The sequence below is a fragment of the Hyla sarda genome, chromosome 4, assembly GCF_029499605.1.
Source record: "Hyla sarda isolate aHylSar1 chromosome 4, aHylSar1.hap1, whole genome shotgun sequence".
NCBI classification, from domain to species: domain Eukaryota; kingdom Metazoa; phylum Chordata; class Amphibia; order Anura; family Hylidae; genus Hyla; species Hyla sarda.
Window position 1 is genome coordinate 11,689,275 of NC_079192.1, and position 22,393 is coordinate 11,711,667.

Here is a 22,393-nt window from a genome sequence, read left to right on the forward strand (position 1 = left end):
ACTACAGTACATACATATCACACACATATACGGTATATATACTACAGTATATACATATCACACACATATACAGTATATATACTACAGTACATACATATCACACACATATACAGTATATACACTACAGTACATACATATCACACACATATACATTATTTATACTACAGTACATACATATCACACACATATACAGTATATATACTACAGTATATACATATCACACACATATACAGTATATATACTACAGTACATACATATCACACACATATACAGTATATACACTACAGTACATACATATCACACACATATACAGTATATACACTACAGTACATACATATCACACACATATACAGTATATATACTACAGTACATACATATCACACACATATACAGTATATACACTACAGTACATACATATCACACACATATACAGTATATATACTACAGTCCATACATATCACACACATATACAGTATATATACTACAGTACATACATATCACACACATATACAGTATATATACTACAGTACATACACATCACACACATATACAGTATATATACTACAGTACATACATATCACACACATATACAGTATATATACTACAGTACATACATATCACACACATATACAGTATATATACTACAGTATATACATATCACACACATATACAGTATATATACTACAGTATATACATATCACACACATATACAGTATATATACTACAGTACATACATATCACACACATATACAGTATATATACTACAGTACATACATATCACACACATATACAGTATATATACTACAGTACATACATATCACACACATATACAGTATATACACTACAGTACATACATATCACACACATATACAGTATATATACTACAGTACATACATATCACACACATATACAGTATATATACTACAGTACATACATATCACACACATATACAGTATATATACTACAGTACATACATATCACACACATATACAGTATATACACTACAGTACATACATATCACACACATATACAGTATATACACTACAGTACATACATATCACACACATATACAGTATATACACTACAGTACATACATATCACACACTAAGGGGGAGATTTATTAAAACCTGTGCAGAGAAAAAGTTGATCAGTTGCCCATAGCAACCAATTCAGAGCCCTATGAAAAATGAAAGCAGCGATCTGATTGGTTGCTATGGACACCACAGCAGCTATTTGATAAATCTCCCCCATACAGTGCACATACACAATAGGTCTATTACACACAAAGGGGGAGATTAATCATAACATGTGTAAAGGACGAGTTGTGCAGTTGCCCATAGCAACCAGATTTCTTCTTTCATTTTTAAATGGAAATGTGAAAAATGAAAGAAGCAATCTGATTGGTTGCCATGCTCAACTGCATTACTCGTCCTCTACACAGGTTTTGATAACTTCTCCCCATATAGTACACATACATATAACACACATATAGGTACATTGCACACATACAATAGAGAAGTGTTTCCCAACCAGGGTGCCTCCCGCTGTTGCAAAACTACAACTCCCAGCATGCCCAGACAGCTTTTTGCTGTCCGGGCATGCTGGAAGTTTTAATTTTGCAACAGCTGGAGGCACCCTAGTTGGGAAATACTGCATCAGAAACACATATACATGTTATATTATACTCTTACATTTTTGCTGTACAGGACGACTCCATACAGGAGGAAGAGGAGTCCAGAGGGTCAACCACACACAGCAGCTTGGGGGTTGGTCTACCACACACAGCAGTTTGGGGGTTGGTCTACCACACACAGCAGCTTGGGGGTTGGTCTACCACACACAGCAGCTTGGGGGTTGGTCTACCACACACAGCAGCTTGGGGGTTGGTCTACCACACACAGCAGTTTGGGGGTTGGTCTACCACACACAGCAGCTTGGGGGTTTGTCTACCACACACAGCAGTTTGGGGATTGGTCTACCACACACAGCAGTTTGGGGGTTGGTGTGTAGCACACCAACAACACTGCACGCTGGGTCTGTGTGACCAACAACACTGCACGCTGGGTCTGTGTGACCAACAACACTGCACGCTGGGTCTGTGTGACCAACAACACTGCACTCTGGGTCTGTGTGACCAACAACACTGCACGCTGGGTCTGTGTGACCAACAACACTGCACGCTGGGTCTGTGTGACCAACAACACTGCACGCTGGGTCTGTGTGACCAACAACACTGCACGCTGGGTCTGTGTGACCAACAACACTGCCCGCTGGGTCTGTGTGACCAACAACACTGCCCGCTGGGTCTGTGTGACCAACAACACTGCCCGCTGGGTCTGTGTGACCAACAACACTGCACGCTGGGTCTGTGTGACCAACAACACTGCACGCTGGGTCTGTGTGACCAACAACACTGCACGCTGGGTCTGTGTGACCAACAACACTGCACGCTGGGTCTGTGTGACCAACAACACTGCCCGCTGGGTCTGTGTGACCAACAACACTGCCCGCTGGGTCTGTGTGACCAACAACACTGCCCGCTGGGTCTGTGTGACCAACAACACTGCCCGCTGGGTCTGTGTGACCAACAACACTGCACGCTGGGTCTGTGTGACCAACAACACTGCACGCTGGGTCTGTGTGACCAACAACACTGCACGCTGGGTCTGTGTGACCAACAACACTGCACGCTGGGTCTGTGTGACCAACAACACTGCACGCTGGGTCTGTGTGACCAACAACACTGCCCGCTGGGTCTGTGTGACCAACAACACTGCACGCTGGGTCTGTATGACCAACAACACTGCACGCTGGGTCTGTGTGACCAACAACACTGCACGCTGGGTCTGTGTGACCAACAACACTGCACGCTGGGTCTGTGTGACCAACAACACTGCACGCTGGGTCTGTTTGACCAACAACACTGCACGCTGGGTCTGTTTGACCAACAACACTGCACGCTGGGTCTGTTTGACCAACAACACTGCACGCTGGGTCTGTGTGACCAACAACACTGCACGCTGGGTCTGTGTGACCAACAACACTGCACGCTGGGTCTGTGTGACCAACAACACTGCCCGCTGGGTCTGTGTGACCAACAACACTGCCCGCTGGGTCTGTGTGACCAACAACACTGCACGCTGGGTCTGTGTGACCAACAACACTGCACGCTGGGTCTGTGTGACCAACAACACTGCCCGCTGGGTCTGTGTGACCAACAACACTGCCCGCTGGGTCTGTGTGACCAACAACACTGCACGCTGGGTCTGTGTGACCAACAACACTGCACGCTGGGTCTGTGTGACCAACAACACTGCACGCTGGGTCTGTGTGACCAACAACACTGCACGCTGGGTCTGTGTGACCAACAACACTGCACGCTGGGTCTGTGTGACCAACAACACTGCACGCTGGGTCTGTGTGACCAACAACACTGCACGCTGGGTCTGTGTGACCAACAACACTGCACGCTGGGTCTGTGTGACCAACAACACTGCACGCTGGGTCTGTGTGACCAACAACACTGCACTCTGGGTCTGTGTGACCAACAACACTGCACGCTGGGTCTGTGTGACCAACAACACTGCACGCTGGGTCTGTGTGACCAACAACACTGCACGCTGGGTCTGTGTGACCAACAACACTGCACGCTGGGTCTGTGTGACCAACAACTCTGCATGCTGGGTCTGTGTGACCAACAACACTGCACGCTGGGTCTGTGTGACCAACAACACTGCACGCTGGGTCTGTGTGACCAACAACACTGCACTCTGGGTCTGTGTGACCAACAACACTGCACGCTGGGTCTGTGTGACCAACAACACTGCACGCTGGGTCTGTGTGACCAACAACACTGCACGCTGGGTCTGTGTGACCAACAACACTGCACTCTGGGTCTGTGTGACCAACAACACTGCACGCTGGGTCTGTGTGACCAACAACACTGCACTCTGGGTCTGTGTGACCAACAACACTGCACGCTGGGTCTGTGTGACCAACAACACTGCACGCTGGGTCTGTGTGACCAACAACACTGCACGCTGGGTCTGTGTGACCAACAACACTGCACGCTGGGTCTGTGTGACCAACAACACTGCACGCTGGGTCTGTGTGACCAACAACACTGCACGCTGGGTCTGTGTGACCAACAACTCTGCACGCTGGGTCTGTGTGACCAACACCACTGCACGCTGGGTCTGTGTGACCAACAACACTGCACGCTGGGTCTGTGTGACCAACAACACTGCACGCTGGGTCTGTGTGACCAACAACACTGCACGCTGGGTCTGTGTGACCAACAACACTGCACGCTGGGTCTGTGTGACCAACAACACTGCACGCTGGGTCTTTGTGACCAACAACACTGCACGCTGGGTCTGTGTGACCAACAACACTTCACGCTGGGTCTGTGTGACCAACAACACTGCACGCTGGGTCTTTGTGACCAACAACACTGCACGCTGGGTCTGTGTGACCAACAACACTGCACGCTGGGTCTGTGTGACCAACAACACTGCACGCTGGGTCTGTGTGACCAACAACACTGCACGCTGGGTCTGTGTGACCAACAACACTGTACGCTTGGTCTATGTGACCAACACCACTGCACGCTGGGTCTGTGTGACCAACAACACTGTACGCTTGGTCTGTGTGACCAACAACACTGCACGCTGGGTCTGTGTGACCAACAACACTGCACGCTGGGTCTGTGTGACCAACAACACTGTACGCTTGGTCTATGTGACCAACACCACTGCACGCTGGGTCTGTGTGACCAACAACACTGTACGCTTGGTCTGTGTGACCAACAACACTGTACGCTTGGTCTATGTGACCAACACCACTGCACGCTGGGTCTGTGTGACCAACAACACTGTACGCTTGGTCTGTGTGACCCATTGGGGCAGCTACAGCTGTAGACAGAGAGGTGGTGAGTGCAACCCTTGCGACCCGTATTGCTACACCACTGGGTAAAAGTTCATCTTAACACCCTAAAACTAATTCAAGAGCAGATCCCCCATGTACATTAGAGCCCAGACCACTCAATAGAATAAGACCACAAATCAGAACCCCAAATTATTTCTGACCTCAGATAAAACCCTGAAGCTGATCTCAGACCCCAAACTTATTTCCGACTCCATTTCAGATCGAAAATTTACCTCAGACTCTTCCATTGACTAACAACGTCTCATTTCTGGGAGCGTCCTCTACAGTTCCGGATGCTGCCACATTGGGTCATCCAACCCAAAAGCAAGAAGCAGTGAGTATACGAAGAAGTTACTGTAGTGACCGGGGCCGTGTAGGATCATGTGATGGAAACCACATGACCCAGTGCAGTAAATCTACTAACAGACCAGTGTCCTGATATCTCACCCCCAGCTAATACGGCTACAATGTCACACAAAAAGCCTAAAATACTTTCATCTCCCCTTACCTGGAATAATTGTTGAATTTAACAAAGTATTTTTCCCCTCATCATCATTGTGGTGGGCCCCTAAAAATATAGAAATAAAATAACATACCATTATTTTTTCACAATAGTTTACCAGGGATTATACACTAAGGGGGAGATTTATCAAGGGATTTAGAGTTTTTTTTTTGTTTGCTTACAAAAGACGCACAAAAATTTGCATGTGAGCCTAAGCAATTTTTTGTGTGACTTTTGTGGGTAATAATGAACCAAACCCCAGGGCCGTGGCCCGGGGGTGAAAAAAAACCTTTCTGCACACCCCTAAAACGTCACTTTTATTGGTATACTTTAAAAACTTCCCCAATGTGTGAATTAAAACAAACATTTGATAGGGTAATATCCTGTAGATTATGATGCTAAGAACAATTTTCAAGTAGTTTTGCGGCACTGCAGTCTGCCGCTAACACTCCTGTCTATGTGTATTTAAAACAGAAAATACCTCTACATGTTTCGCCATTACAATGGCATTCTCAAGAGGTAAATAGTGGCACAAAATACCAATCAGCCCTACCTAAGCAATTTTCAGTTTTCACTTTGCAGGGGTCGGTAATCATCAAGTGCGAAAGTCGCACGTGGAAAAAAAAAAAAGTCGCAAACCCCCTTCAAAAGTTGCAAGTGTAAGCCAGGTCAGACCTGTCTTACAAAAAGTCGCACAAAAAGTTGCAACTGTGACTTTTGTGCGACTTTTAGCGCAGCTCCACTCCCCGGCAACCACTATCTGGTGCAACTTCAACTCCCAGCATGCCCTTACAGTGAGGAGATGCTGGGAGTTGTAGTTGCAACAGCTAGTGGGCAGGCGGAAGATGCGGGCTGGTGGCCGGGGAGACATTTTAACACTAGGGTGCCTGGAGTAATAGTTTAGGAACAGCAAAACCCCGGCTGGTGCTTAACTGGAGGCTCGCTGTTAAATTACAGCTCCCATCATTCCCAGACAGCCAAAGGCTGTCTCGAAATGATGGGGGGTGTAGTTTAGCAACAGCTGGAGGTTCCCTGTTAGGCAAACCCTGCTTTATGGGCGTTCTCCCCAGGGGAGAGCCATAAATGTACTAACCATTTTTATATATATATATTTTTTTTTCTTTCTTATCATTTCAGATCCATGTATGCAGAGCATTACTTCAGATTCGGTAGACTACGACGATGGCCCACTTTTTTTTTGTTTACTGTTAATAAAATGGTTAACGAGGGCTTGTGGGAGTGTGTTTTTTGGAATAAAAGTTTTTAAGACGTGTTTTTGTATTTTCTTTTAATTTACTTTACTGGGTTAGTAATGGAAGCTAGTGGACAGAGTCAATTACTAAGCCGGGCTTAGCGTTAGCCCCAATTACATCTAGCACTCCCAATTATTACCGAGGTACCCACCACCACAGGTGTGATGGGAAGAGCCGGTACCAACAGACCCCGGAGAGTCAAAAATGGCGCTCCTGGGCCTAGGTGGTAACAGACTGGCATTATTTAAGCTGGAGAGGGCCAGTAACAATGGTCCTCGCCCACACTGGTAACGTCAGGCTGTTGCTGCTTGGTTGGTTTCTGGCAGAGAATGAAAATAAGTTAACTCGACACATTCTTTTTTTTTTTATAATTAAATAATTTTAAAAAACTTGTGGGGTTCCCCCTATTTTTATTCTCAGCAGAATAACAACCAAGCAGCAACAGCCTGACGTTATCAGGGTGGGTGAGGACCATTGTTACTGGCCCTCCCCAGCCTATATAATGCCAGCCCGTTACCGCCTAGGCCCAGGAGCGCCATTTTTGATGCTCTGGGCCTGTTTTGTACCGGCTCTTCCCGGAACTCCTGTGGCAGTGGGTACCGGGGTAATATTTGGGGGTTAGCGCTAGTTGTTTTTTGGGGCCAACACTTAAGACCCGGCTTAGTAATAAACTCCGTCTATAAGACAGCTTCCATTACTAACCCTGTAAAGTAAATAAAAAATAAAAACGCATTTTAAAAACTTTTATTTGAAAAAACACTTCCCCTTCAAGCTTTCGTTAACCATTTTATTAATATGTAACCAGAAAAACACTGGTCACCGTAGTCCACTGAATCCAAAGTAGTCCTCTGCATACATGGATCTGAAATGAGGAGAAAAAAAAACCCACAAAAAATGGGTTAATACATTTAGGGGGAAAAAAGTGGTAAAAAAAAATGTTATAAACACATATACATTTTTTTATTGCTTATGTGTGCTTAAAAAATAGTATTTCAAAGTGATTTATTGTTTTTTGCTTATGTGAGCAAAATTGATCAACCCCCTGTGATAGTATGATAAATATTTCACACATAAGAAAAACCAAAGCAAAAACAAAAAAACATGACTACAGAACTCGCTTACCAAAACAATAATGATAAATCTCCCCCAAAGAGCCTATCTATAGAAAAAGCCTCTAGTGTTTGATTGGTACAGTGCCGACTCCCAGCACCTCTGTAGGTGTTTGTAGGTAGAGTTACTGCAGCTAAACTCACACTCACTTTACCTATTCCAGTTATGTGACTTCCGCATACATGGAGAATGAGGGTCCCCGATTCCACATCACTATAGGTCTGGTGTTGGGTAAGGGTAATGTACAGATTAACCTTTTCGTGATGCCAGGGTACGGCTAACCTAAACACTGTCCAAACTTAAGCCAGCTTCTCCTGTGCCAGGCACGGGGCAATAAATACTCTGAGGTTACAGATAACTGGCTTTACTGAGACAGGATAGATGGTAAAATCGGTTACAGCTCAGATTGGTAAAAAGGGAGGTGCAGGGTAACCTTGGAAGCATATCACCTTGCTGGGACTTGTAGTTTATTGTGCTGTACATGACTGACTTGCTGTTTGGCAGCCCACGCTGACTTTAGTGACTTTAATGACTGATTTAGATGACTGACTTGGATCTCTGGGACTTTAGTGCTTACCGCAAGGCTTTGACATTCACCTGGGCGCAGGGGATTTGCTTTAGAAGATGCGTGGTTGCAGGATTAGGCTTGAGGCCTCCTCAGAACACCTCACACTCTCTCTTCAGACTTCCTCCAAGACTGTACCACAGCTACTCTCTCCTCTCCTGAACTCCAACCACATTATATATGGGGCAGAATTGGATGGATCCCCATTGGGCTAACAACACACATGGTTTACCTCATGCACCTTCCCCTAACAACAGGGTTTAACAGGCTTAAAGAAACAGGTACATACAAAAGGCCAATACATTAACCATGGCATACAATTGCATTATATTGAGTCCTGAGTAGTGTGGGCCCAAGTCGGACTCTGAAGGCAACATCTGCCACACAGGATGGGCAGTATGCTATATTCTGTACTGGGTCACCACATAGAGAAGAGGAGGAGACCACACGTGTATACTGCTACCTCCATGATATCACTATAGAGAAGAGGAGACCACACGTTTACAATGCTACATATTTTAGGACCTCAGGGGACAGGGCATGACAAGTGGAGTTAAAGAACACCAATAGGAGAATTTCAGTGAGAGTCTGCATTAAAATATAATTCAGTTATAGTTTTCCCTTGTTTCCCCCATTAAGGAAGCACTCCAGATTCTTTCCTCATATATAGCACACTACCCATCAGTATTCCTACAGTGTAATGTATTTCATTCCAGCTCAGCTGCATCCATATATTTTTTTGTTGCAGATGGGTCATGAAATCCCCCATCTGACAACAGATAAAGTAATGGCTCTAATGTTTAGACAGGATGTCAGCCTTTCCTGTTTGATTGACTTCCTGCGATTACATTATCACCTATCAGATCCCTCCTGGCAGTTCTCAGACCCCTCCTCTCCCCACCAAGCTCCACCCTCCTATTTTAATCTTTTTGATCCTCTGTATATTCCTCCATATTCATCTCTATGTTCCTCTGTGTATTGAGTGCTGCTGAAGAGATGATTTCTGCTCTACCTAAGAGACCAGGGGAGCAGTGATGTACTAGGTGAGTCCACACAATGATTAGCTACAACTAATTAATCAACAATGGAATTGGTTCCGGTATCAGTTTCTTTCCTGCATTTTACAAACTTTCCAGAGGGAAACTTTTCCTGATCACAAGATCTATGGGAATGAGCCCCGAGGACACAGACCAGACCAAGGCTTCAGGGTTTAGGGTAAAAGTGACTTCACTAGCTATACCACCTGCACATCACTCTATTCACCTCTATAGGGAGAAACAGCCAAAAAAAGAACAACTTTTGAGAGAGACTGTGAAACAGTTTCCTGATATTGGTAATTTGGCCACAATGTCATATAAAAAGCCTGACAGTGTTTTATTTTACTGTATATATCTATGAGGGTGGACTCACTTATTGGATAGACTATATATAAGTCTTACCTGTAATGATTGTTTTGTTTAAGGAAATATCTCTCCCCTCCTCATCATGGTGGTGCGCCTCTAAAAAGAAAGAAAAAAAATGACACCCATTATAATTTTTTATTTTATTTTTTTAATGGATTTTATTTCTGATGCCCATTTTTTTATTCACCATACGCTGAATGCTTGGAGCGGGCGGCCATGATGGTGACGTCACGCCACGCCCCCTTTAAGTATGAACTTTCTTTTCTGGTCCAAAGGACACATTGTTGGATGGCGCCACTTCCTGCCAGGGGTTCTATACCCAAAATGAATCAAAGGTCTGATGAAAATAATGTGTCAGCCATTTTGCGTGTATCAGCCATGATTAGCTGAGTTTAAGTTAGACAGAGAAATTTGTTTACATTAGCTCTAAAGAGTAGAGCAATGTCTGTTATCACCCCACAGCTTACTCTCTGTGGATGGAGCAGAAAGGGGGTGAATGGACATACAGCGCCGGAGGGGGGTGAATGGAGATACAGGGCCAAAGAGGGGTGAATGGAGATACAGGGCCGGAGGGGGGTGAATGGAGATACAGGGCCAAAGAGGGGTGAATGGAGATACAGGGCCGGAGGGGGGTGAATGGAGATACAGGGCCGGAGGGGGGTGAATAGAGATACAGGGCCGGAGGGGGGTGAATGGAGATACAGGGCCGGAGGGGGGTGAATAGAGATACAGGGCCGGAGGGGGGTGAATAGAGATACAGGGCTGGAGGGGGGTGAATGTAGATACAGGGCTGGAGGGGGGTGAATAGAGATACAGGGCTGGAGGGGGGTGAATAGAGATACAGGGCTGGAGGGGGGTGAATAGAGATACAGGGCTGGAGGGGGGTGAATAGAGATACAGGGCCGGAGGGGGGTGAATGGAGATACAGGGCCGAAGGGGGGTGAATGGAGATACAGGGCCGGAGGGGGGTGAATGGAGATACAGGGCCGGAGGGGGGTGAATGTAGATACAGGTCCGGAGGGGGGTGAATGGAGATACAGGGCCGAAGGGGGGTGAATGGAGAAACAGGGCCGGAGGGGGGTGAATGGAGATACAGGGCCGAAGGGGGGTGAATGGAGATACAGGGCCGGAGGGGGGGGGGGGGGGGTGAATGGAGATACAGGGCCGGAGGGGGGGGGGGGGTGAATGGAGATACAGGGCCGGAGGGGGGTGAATGGAGATACAGGGCCGGAGGGAGGGGGGGGGGGGGTGAATGGAGATACAGGGCCGGAGGGGGGTGAATGGAGATACAGGGCAGGAGGGGGGTGAATAGAGATACAGGGCTGGAGGGGGGTGAATGGAGATACAGGGCCGGAGGGGGGTGAATGGAGATACAGGGCCGGAGGGAGGGGGGGGGGGGGTGAATGGAGATACAGGGCCGGAGGGGGGTGAATGGAGATACAGGGCAGGAGGGGGGTGAATAGAGATACAGGGCTGGAGGGGGGTGAATGTAGATACAGGGCCGGAGGGGGGTGAATGGAGAAACTGTAAAACATTTATGCTTGTACTATTTAATAAATAGTAGTTCTTTAACCCCTTAAGGACTGCGTTTTTTTTTTAGTTTTTGGCCTTTTGTTTTTTCCTCCTTACCTTTTAAAAATCATAATTCTTTCAATTTTGCACCTAAAAATCCATATGATGGCTTATATTTTGCGCCACCAATTCTACTTTGTAATGACAACAGTCATTTTACCCAAAAATCGACGGCGAAAGGCAAAAAAAATCATTGTGCAACAAAATTGAAGAAAAAAACGCCATTTTGTAACTTTTGGGGGCTTCCGTTTCTATGCACTTCATGTTTCGGTACAAATGACACCTTATCTTTATTCTGTAGGTCCATACGATTAAAATGATACCCTACTTATATAGGTTTGATTTTGTCGCACTTCTGGAAAAAATCATAACTACATGCAGGAAAATGTATACATTTTAAATTCTGACCCCTATAACTTTTTTATTTTTCTGTGTACGGGCCAGTATGAGGGCTGATTTTTTGCATCGTGATCTGCAGTTTTTAGCGGTACCATTTTTGTATTGATCGGACTTTTTGATCACTTTTTATTCATTTTTTCATTATATAAAAAGTGACCAAAAATACACTATTTTGTACTTTCGGAATTTTTTCAGCGCATATGCCATTGACCGTGCGGTTTAATTAACAATTTGTTTTTGTAGTTCTGACATTTTTGCACGCGGCGATACCACATATGTTTATTTTTATTTACACTGTGTTTTTTTTTAAATGGGAAAAGGGAGGTGATTCATACTTTTGTTAGGGAAGGGGTTAAATGATCTTTATTAACTTTAATATTCTTTTTTACCCATAGGGGGCTATAACACTGCACACACTGATCTTTTACATTGATCATTGTTATCCCATAGGGGGCTATAACACTGCACACACTGATCTTTTACACTGATCATTGTTATCCCATATGATAACATTGATCAATGATTCTGACGCTTGACTGCTGATGCCTGGATCTCAGACACGGAGCAGTCATTCGGCAATCGGACACGCAGGAGGTAGGTAGGGATCCTCCTGGTGTCCTCCAGCTGTTCGGAATGCCGATATTTTGCCGTGGCGGTCCCGAACAGCCCCCTGAGCTAACCGGCATCACTTTACTTTCACTTTAGACGTGGCAATCAACTTTAGATGCCACATTTAAAGGGTTAATAGCGTGCGGCACCCCGATCAGTGCTGCGCGCTATTAGCCACGGGTCCCGGCCGTTGTTAGAGGCCTTGCCCGACCCACTGTGGCCCGTGTTATAGAACGGGAGGGGACTCAGGGCATACAGATACGCCCTGCGTCCTTAAGGGGTTAAATATTTGAGATAATACATAGGACATATGGTAGTGCTGCTTATACTGTTAAGTATTGTAAAGGACATCAATACATATCTATTATCTTATATATGTCTCTCACTAAGGGGAGATTCATCAAAACTTGTGCTGAGGAAAACTTGACCAGTTGCCCATAGCAACCAATCAGATCGTTTCTTTCATTTTTGAAAAGGCCTCTGAAAGATAAAAGAAGTGATCTGATTGGTTGCTATGGGCAACTGGTCAACTTTTCCACAGCACAGGCCTTGATGAATTTCCCCCTGGGAGCGTTGTCCAGCCCTTGCCTTCTTAAAGGGGTACTCCGCTGCTAATCATCTTGATTCTGAATCTTTGTCCAGGGAAAGCTGTGTTATTCTAACTAACAATTATCCATTTGACTTCACACATCTGTATTAGAGAAGCCTCCATTGTACTCTTACCTTCTCCATAAATCCCTAGTTTGTAAAGAAGTCATACTGGTTCCATGATGTCTCCATGACCGCAACTTTAATGAGAGGATGTCAAGTTTATCTTGATATAGAGCTCCACATATGATTGACAAGCCAGGATTAAGTCTAATGACCCCTTAGGGCTCGTTCACACGGCCGTCTGCTCTGGTTAATAAATGCCCGTTCTGCAATCCGTTTGATCATTTTCCAGATGGGTTGTTAACAGCTGTAAAATAATCCCATTGATCAATGGGATTTTTTACAATCCTTTTATCACCCGTTCGCACCTGTTTTCTTCCTGTTCCATTTTTCGCTGCACGCAGTATTTATTCTCTCATCAAAAATAACAGAATAGAAACAGATATAAATTTAACATTGAAGTCTATGGCAAATGGGTGATCCTTTAATGTCATCCATTTGCACCCAGTTTATAATATCCGTTATTACTTCTGAGCATGCTCTGAAGAGGTGACATCAGCAGACTCCTGCAGTGTTGAGGGACTACTACTACTCCCATGATGGAACAGACTTGTTTCCATGATGGGAGTAGTAGATGCCCGGCTGCAGGAGTCTGCGGGTGGCTGGGGAGACTACATTAGTGCTTTTCCATGATGGGGGTTGTAGTACAGGGGCTGAGGGATTGATCGCAGCGGGTCTCACTTCTGAGACCCGATGCGATCAGAAGTTATTAACCTCTTAAGGACGTAGGGCTTACCTGTAGGCAGTGGCGTACCAAGGGGGGGCGGGGGGGGGGCGGTCCGCCCCGGGTCCCACTCTCAAGGGGCCGCCGCCGCTGCTGAGGTCCGGGACACTCGTCCCAGATCCCCAGCTGACAGCGCTACATTCTCCTGTATGCGCGATACACGCACATACAGGAGAAGGTGTCGCCTCTGTGTGAGCAGCATCTGCAGCTACACAGAGGAGACGTGACCTCCGCCCCCACGCAGCACGCAGTACAGGCGCCGGTGACGTCACTCATCCGGCGCCTGTACTGTGGAGGGGAGAAGACGCGGGCCCTGCAGCTGAGAAGATCGCTGCGTGGGATATCAGGTGAGCATCCTTTTTTTTTTCCTTTGCATATACCTACAGGGAAGGGGGGGAGAGGGGGGGTGCTCTGCATTTACCTATAGGGAAGGGGGGGGGGGAGAGGGGGGATGCTCTGCATTTACCTATAGGGAAGGGGGGGGTGCTCTGCATATACCTATAGGGAAGGGGGGAGGGGGGGTGCTCTGCATTTACCTATAGGGAGGGGGGTGCTCTGCATTTACCTATAGGGAAGGGGGGGAGAGGGGGGGGTGTTCTGCATTTACCTAAAGGGAAGGGGGGGGAGGGGGGGTGCTCTCCATTTACCTATAGGGGAGGGGGGAGAGGGGTGGTGCTCTGCATGTACCTAGGGCTGGGCGGTATGACCATATATGTGTATCATGGTATTTTTTTTAACTTACGGCGGTTCCACGGTATAACGCATTCCCCCCCCCCCCAAAATCATGTGACCCGCCAGTGCTATTCTGCTCCCCCCCAATTAATGATCAGCCCAGCGGGGTACTACCCACATATGTCAAGCACTGTCCTCCTCCTCTTTGTTGGGGGCCTCCGGCGATGGAACTCACTGTACGCCAGTGGTCTCCAACCTGCGGACCTCCAGTTGTTGCAAAACTACAACTCCCAGCATGGCTGTCCGGGCATGCTGGGAGTTGTAGTTTTGCAACAGCTGGAGGTCCGCAGGTTTGAGACCACTGCTGTACGCTGTATACCTATGCTGCAAAAGATACAGAAAATAAACTTAACTCACCCACGTCGGCCGCACGCTGGGGACGGGAACGCCGGACAGCCGTCAGCCTATCACTGCCAGAGCGATGCCCCGCCCTGGCCAGTGATAGCCTGAGCCCACTGTCATGTAAGAAGCCGGCTTCTTACATGACAGTGGGCTCAGGCATATACCTATGGGAAAGAGGGGGGGGGTGTAGCTCTGCATATACCTATGGGAAAGAGGGGGGTGTAACTCTGCATATACCTATGGGAAAGAGGGGGTTACATGGCTACCTACCTACCTGCCCTTTTACTGTGCAGGACACCAAGGAGGGCATTTTTACAGTTTGTGGGCCTATAGATGGGAAGATCGTGTAGAGGAGGGGAGGGCACTGAAAATATGCAGAGTCTGACATGTTTTTCCTGCAGATGTTAAGAGATCCACATGGCGGTCTTATCCGGACGGTGAAGAAAAGGAAAGAGGACGCTGCTGATCAGAAAAGATGTAATTGTGAGTCCCAAAATGTAACTGTAATCACTTATATGGTATACACATCCTGTGCACAGCTGATATCTACCGCCATATGGTCCTGTATATAATCACTTATATGGTATACAAATCCTGTGTGCAGCTGATATCTACCGCCATATGGTCCTGTATATAATCACTTATATTGTATACAGATCCTTTATAGAATACTGGTCTGTGTATAGTGGTATTATTCAGTACAGTATGGCGGTATTATCCAGTTGTTGTGTGGTGGTATATATTTACTCCTTGTATACCAGTATTTATTGGTCATGGAAATTTACCTATGTTAAAGTGTTTCTTATATATATAAATTTTAGTTTATTGTGTGTGGGATTTGGGTGGAATAGGGGTGTGGCAGAAGATTGACGAGCTGCAGAGCCTAGCAGGGGCCCTTGCCTTTTTTTGGTCCGGGGGCCCCGAGTGTTGTCAGTCCGCTCCCGGGAGGAGGGGAGGGAGGGGGTGTAATTAATGGGGGGTGCGTGTGTGTGTGTCTGTGGGGGGGGGGGGGGGTGCCAAACAAAGGGTCCGCCCCGGGTGCCAAATGCTCTAGGTACTCCCCTGCCTGTAGGCCCTATGCCCAGTATTTAAAAGGGAGTTTCGCCATGACCCCGCGTCATACCGTTTCTGTCCCGGTGGCTAACGATAGCCGGGACCCTGGGCTAATAGCGTGCGGCACTGATCGTTGTGCCGTGCGTTATTAACCCTTTAAACGTCGCCACGTCTAAAATGAAAGTGAAAGCTTCCCGGCAGCTCTGTCGGGCTGATCGGCACTATCGCGATAAAATCGCGATGTCCCAATCAGCTTGCAGCGAGCGGAGACCCCCTTACCTTGCTCCGTCGCGTCCGACCGGCGTTTGATTGCTCCAAGCCTGAGATACAGGCTTGAGCAATCGACCGCCTATAACACTGATCCATGCAAAGCTATGGCTTTGCAGGGATCAGTATAAGAGATCAGTGTGTGCAGTGTTATAGCCCCCTATGGGATAACAATGATCAATGTAAGAGATCAGTGTGTGCAGTGTTATAGCCCCCTATGGGATAACAATGATCAATGTAAGAGATCAGTGTGTGCAGTGTTATAGCCCCCTATGGGATAACAATGATCAATGTAAGAGATCAGTGTGTGCAGTGTTATAGCTCCCTATGGGATAACAATGATCAGTATAAGAGATCAGTGTGTGCAGTGTTATAGGTCCCTATGGGAGCTATAACACTGCAAAAAAAAAGTGGAAAAAAAGTTAATAAAGATCATTTAGCCCCTTCCCTAATAAAAGTTTGAATCACCCCCGTTTTCCCATAAAAAAAGTGTAAATAAAAATAAACATATGTGGTATTGCCGCATGCGGAAATGTCCGAATTATAAAAATGTATCGTTAATTATACCGGCCGGTCAATGGCGTACACGCAAAAAAATTCAAAAGTCCAAAATAGCGTATTTTTGGTCACTTTTTATATCATGAAAAAATGAATTAAAAGTGATCAAAAAGTCCGATCAATACAAAAATGGTACTGCTAAAAACTTCAGATCACGGCACAAAAAATTAGCCCTCATACTGGCCTGTACGTGGAAAAATAAAAAAGTTGTTGGGGTTAGAAAATGAGAATTTTTAACGTATAAATTTTCGTGCATGTATTTATGATTTTCAGAAGTACAACAAAATCAAACCTATATAAGTAGGGGATCATTTTAACCGTATGGACCTACAGAATAAAGATAAGGTGTAATTTTTACCGAAAAATGGCGCAAAAAATAAGCCGTCATATGGAATTTTATGTGCAAAATTGAAAGCGTTGTGATTTTTAGAAGGTGATGAGGAAAAAATGAAAATGCAAAAACGGAAAAACCCTGCGTCCTTAAGGGTTTAAACATGTGAATGGCATGTTCCGCTCCCATGCGATGTATGGGGAGTGTTTTTACTTTCATTTTTAAATCAACCACCGGGAGCCCTGTAAGGCCAGTACCGAGGAGCCATTCAAGGGTCCTGGTGGGGTTTTTAAAATGAAGATTGTGAGTGGCAGTGGGGGTCATATCTATATTAAAAGTGCTGTGGCAGTACCGGTACCGGCCATAACATCATTGTTATTATCTGGATCGTTTGCGCCCTGCATCTTTTGCTCTTTTGCCTGGTCCGGCCTTACTAATTGACATGCCAATTTTTTGATAAGGACTCCATGTGAAATGATGCCCTCGCCTTTCAAATTCTGCTTCAAATCTACTTTAAGGATAGAGTCACAGGTAGTTCATCCACAGCGTGTTTCACGCTGTGGATTCACCAATGATCACCACTAGAGTATGATCCCTGTTGTGCCTGTGTGTTCTGTGAGTCTGTAGTAAATTGCACGCTCATGCGCAGTTTACTGAAAGACATCGTGGTCGCTCCCCCTGTGCCCTGAGTTAGACCGAGAGCAGAACACATGGGCACCGCAAGGAGCTCACTCTAGTGACGGTCATTGGCGCATCAGCGTGAAATACGTGTGATGTGTGATCCTACCCTAACAAGGAAGACGCCTTCACTTTTTTTACATTTCGTAATGTCGTGGCCTTGTACTTAAAGAGTACCTGTCACCAAACTAAACTTAATATACTGGCCCAGATTTACTAATACTGGAGTGTAGGTTTCTTTATTGGTTTTAATTCCCTACAATTTTTTTTTCACAGTATTTACTAAGGTTTTCCTACATTTTGCACTTTTCCCTACATTTTCCTTTTTACACCTGCTCTGATCTGTCGGGTTTTCCTCTCAAATCAACTACGGTACATTTTCTGTGGAAACCTTAGTAAATATTTTGGGTTTTTGTGAAAATGTCGGGAACATTTTCAGTGATAATGCCCCCTTTCCCTGATGGTCACGCCCCTTTTCTGGTTTTCTTAGTATAATGGAGAGTTTTTTTTCAATTCTGTCGCAGATTCTGGCACAAATTTGGCGCACAACCTGACAAAACAAGTCGGGTTGTTCCTTATTTAATTATAAGACACTTTGCTATTTACTTATTGTTAAAATTCTCAAACTTCATATCTTTTTAATGTGATGGAAAATACGGCCACTAGGTGGCTCTGTGCTGTACCCTGCTAGTTTGGTCTCCTCTGGCCGGGCAGGAGACCAAACTCAGGAAGTGCATGCGGGGCATGGCGAGGCCCAGCTCTCACAGGCTTCAGTGATGTCACGTCTGCTGGGGAACATCCACTTTCTCCTGCCGGGGCTCACACAATGTGAGCAAGGGGAAAGGTATGGTACACAGCTTTTTAAAGCTCGGAAAATATTTAAGGGCAGGAGGGATGTTAGGAGTGGTTAGGGAATATAATCTGAGTTAGTTTAGAAAATATGGTTTGACGACAGGTACTTTGTAAATAATAAAATACGTTTTCCCCCATCATTCTGCACTCAATACCCAAAAAATGACAAAGTAAAAACAGAATTTTATATTTTTTTGGAGAATTTGTTTAAAAAGGAAAAAACTAAAATGACACATAGACATAAGTATTTAGCTCTGGCTCCTCCTATTTCTCTTGATCATCTCTGAGATGTTTCTTTACCATGATCAGAGTAGCCTGCGGTAAATTCAGCTGACTGGACAGGATCTGGAAACACATAGTTTTGTCTATATGAGGTCTTGCAGCTGACAAAATAAAAGCTATGAGGTGAAAGAATGGCCTATAAAGCTCAAAGACAGTATTGTGTGGAGCTATAGATCTGTTGAAGGGGCCAAAAAATTTCCACTGTATTGAAAGTTCTCAAGAGCTGACGTGGTGATTTTGTATATTCAAGGTTAAACATAATTCACTGTATAAATACACCATGGGCTCTGTGTCCTACCACCTAGAGAGAAGACATAAGAGCTGATACATTATCTCTCCGAGAATAGTCTTCTGAGATCCAGATTTGTCTGTTGCATAGCTGTAGTATTGAGACATTACCATACAGTGGGCATCAAAAGTTTGGGCACCCCAGGTAAAAGTTTGTATCAATGTGCATAAAGAAGCCAAGGAAAGATGGAAAAATCTCCAAAAGGCATCAAATTACAGATTAGACATTCTTATAATATGTCAACAAAAGTTAGATTTTATTTCCATCATTTACACTTTCAAAATAACAGAAAACAAAAAAAATGTCATCTGCAAAAGTTTGTGCCCCCTGCAGAGGTAATATCTTGTACTGCCCCCTTTGGCAAGTATCACAGCTTGTAAATGCTTTTTGTAGCCAGCCAAGAGTCTTTCAATTCTTGTTTGAGGTATCTTTGCCCATTCTTCCTTACAAAAGACTTCCAGTTCTTTGAGATTTCTGGGCTGTCTGTCACGCACTGCTCTTTTAAGGTCTATCCATAGATTTTCAATTATGTTGAGGTCAGGAGATTGTGAAGGCCATGGCAAAACCTTCAGTTTACACCTCTTGATGTAATCACCCTTGGATTTCGAGGTGTGTTTAGGATCATTATCCCTTTGTAGAAGCCATCTTCTCTTTAACTTCAGCTTTTTCACAGATGGCATCAAGTTAGCATCCAAAATTTCCTGAAATCTTATTGAATCCATTTTTCCTTCTACTCGTGAGATGTTCCCTGTGTCACTGGCTGCAATACAACCCCAAAGCATGATTGATCCACACCCATGCTTAACAGTTGGGCAGAGGTTCTTTTCATTAAATTCTGTTCCCCTTCTGCTCCAAACGTACCTTTGCTCATGCCGGCCAAAAAGTTAAATTTTAACGTCATCGGTCCACAGAACTTGTTTCCAAAATGCACCAGGCTTGTCTATATGTTCATTTGCAAAGTTCAAACGCTGATTTTTGTGGTGAGGACGTAGAAGAGGTTTTCTTCTGATGACTCTTCCCTGAAGACCATATTTGTACAAGTATCTCTTTATAGTGGAATAGTGTACCACAACTCCAGTGTCTGCCAGATCTTTCTGGAGGGATTGTGCAGTCAAACGTAGGTTTTGAATAGTTTTTCTCACAATCCTGCAAGCTGTTCTGTCTGATATTTTCTTGGTCTTCCAGATCTTGCTTTAACTTCCACTGTTCCTGATGACTGCCATTTCTTAATTACATTCCGAACAGAGGATGTTGACATCTGAAAACTTTTTGATATCTTCTTATAGCCTTCTCCAGCTTTGTGAGCGTCAACTATTTTCAGTTTCAGATTTCTAGACAACTGCTTAGAAGAACCCATGGTGCTGATTGTTGGGGCAAGGTCAGATGAGTCTGGGCATTTAAAACCTTTGAGATTGACATCACCTGGTCTTCCCAGATGATGATTGAGAGCAATCCATGACACTGGCAGGTCTCAGCTTTGCAAAGGGGGCAGTGCATGCTATAAATTCTGCAGGGTGCCCAAACTTTTGCAGATGCCATTTTTTTTGTTTTCTGTTATTTTTAAAGTGAAAATGATGGAAATAAAATCTAACTTTTGTTGACATATTATAAGAATGTCTAATCTGTAATTTGATGCCTTTTGGAGATTTTCCCATCTTTCCTTGGCTTCTTTATGCACATTAATACACATTTTTACCTGGGGTGTCCAAACTTTTGATCCTCACTGTATAAGCTGTGTTTCCCCTCCCGGAAGAGAAGATGCTATACATATATTGCCTGTCCTTACATGGTTTTGTCTAAACTTCTTACTCTGCTGTATTGTAAATGGAAACACATCATGTCATTGAACCATCATCCCATTGGTTGACATACTACTGTGGACATAAATAAAAGGCATGGGCAGCAGTCAGGTGGGAGCTGGAGTAGAATGAGCTGTGTGTTGTGTGTCTTTTCTTTGTATGAATGTGAAGCTCACAGATGGACGAAGGGCCTGATGGGGTACACGGGGAATTACCAAATCAGAGCCTAGTGGCCTCCATAATTCTTAAATGGGAGAAGTGTGGAATAATTAAGGCTTTTCCTAGAGTTGGAATGCCACCAAACTAAGGGCCTTGGTAAGAGAGGTGACCAAGAACCCAATGGGTGCAAAAGATCATTAAAGAAGAAACCTCCATAAGGTCCACTTGCTATAGTTGAATTTTTTTTTCTCCTTCTCCAGTTCTGTGTCTCCACATAGTCCTGTCTATGAGCTCTATAGGCAGTCCTTTCCCCCTCATGGTTTTTGCTCTGATATGTATTGTCAGCCTTGAGACAATATATAGACAGGGCTAAATCCTGTCCGATTATCTGAATTTACCACAGGTTACTCCAAGAGAAATAGGAGAGCCCTAGAGCTAGATTGTGTGATAGCAACGGGTCTGAATACTTATAAAACTGCAAAGTGTGGATCCTTACCTATAGAAGAAGCTTCTCCTCCATCATCTAATGTTGGTCCTACAAGACTTTTACCATAGTTCCCTAGGAGACAAACACAAAAAAAAAACAATATAAATAGTTGTGCAAAAAAATTCTGAGAAATTATCAACCAGGAAAATTAATCTAAAAATCCGGGTGATAATATAGATAATATAAATAATATAGATAATATAGGCTTCATATGCCATTAAGTATAGTTTCTTCTCTTATGTAACAGGTGTAGGGTCGCCCAGATATGAGGTGTCTCACCAGTTACCCTATGTCTCACCATAAGGTGCAGTGCAGTCGCCATCTTGTCCATGTGAGAAGCTCAGCTCCATAATAGTCTGTGACTACAGAAGGTCCCTATGTTCTAGTACACAGAACATAAGAACATGTTTTAGAACATATCTCTTCTCTGCCTTTTGGCTAAGATCAAGTGTAGTATGTTTTCTTCTCAGTAGTCAGGACAAGGCCATTGTTGGGGATGGATTTCTGTACAGGTGTACCGGGGCTTTCCGGGGCCAGTCCCAAAGATGGCTCAACACTGCCCCAATGAGACCTGTGCCCTCCAGGCCATTGGGCCGGGAGGGTCTAGAGCCAGGGTACTTCTGTGTCATGGGGAGTGGTGACCCCGATTTGCCAAAACTCACTAGGACCGGGGATCCCACTGAGTGGAAGCACGGGCACTAACTTCTACACCTTTTAGCATGTTTCCTCTTGATTCCCGGCCTTCTGGCTTGGATCGGAGACATTTTTTATAAATCCGTTCAGATGTCTG

At 45.0% G+C, this 22,393-nt stretch overlaps 1 protein-coding gene across 2 annotated transcripts in view; it reads right to left on the reverse strand.

The window, feature by feature from the left end:
- The window catches only part of LOC130367547 (uncharacterized), a 67,828-nt gene that overhangs the window by 11,999 nt on the left and 33,436 nt on the right, over window positions 1-22,393 (reverse strand). Inside the window, exons 2-4 of one of the 2 annotated variants that reach the window (XM_056570021.1) lie at window positions 21,613-21,675; window positions 9,796-9,855; window positions 5,435-5,494 (exon numbers count right to left, since the gene is read on the reverse strand). In XM_056570021.1, coding sequence (XP_056425996.1) covers window positions 5,435-5,494; window positions 9,796-9,855; window positions 21,613-21,675 — 183 coding nt within the window. Of the gene's footprint in view, window positions 1-5,434; window positions 5,495-9,795; window positions 9,856-13,062; window positions 13,472-21,612; window positions 21,676-22,393 lie in introns of those variants that run through there. The other variant, XM_056570022.1, reaches the window with a different exon arrangement.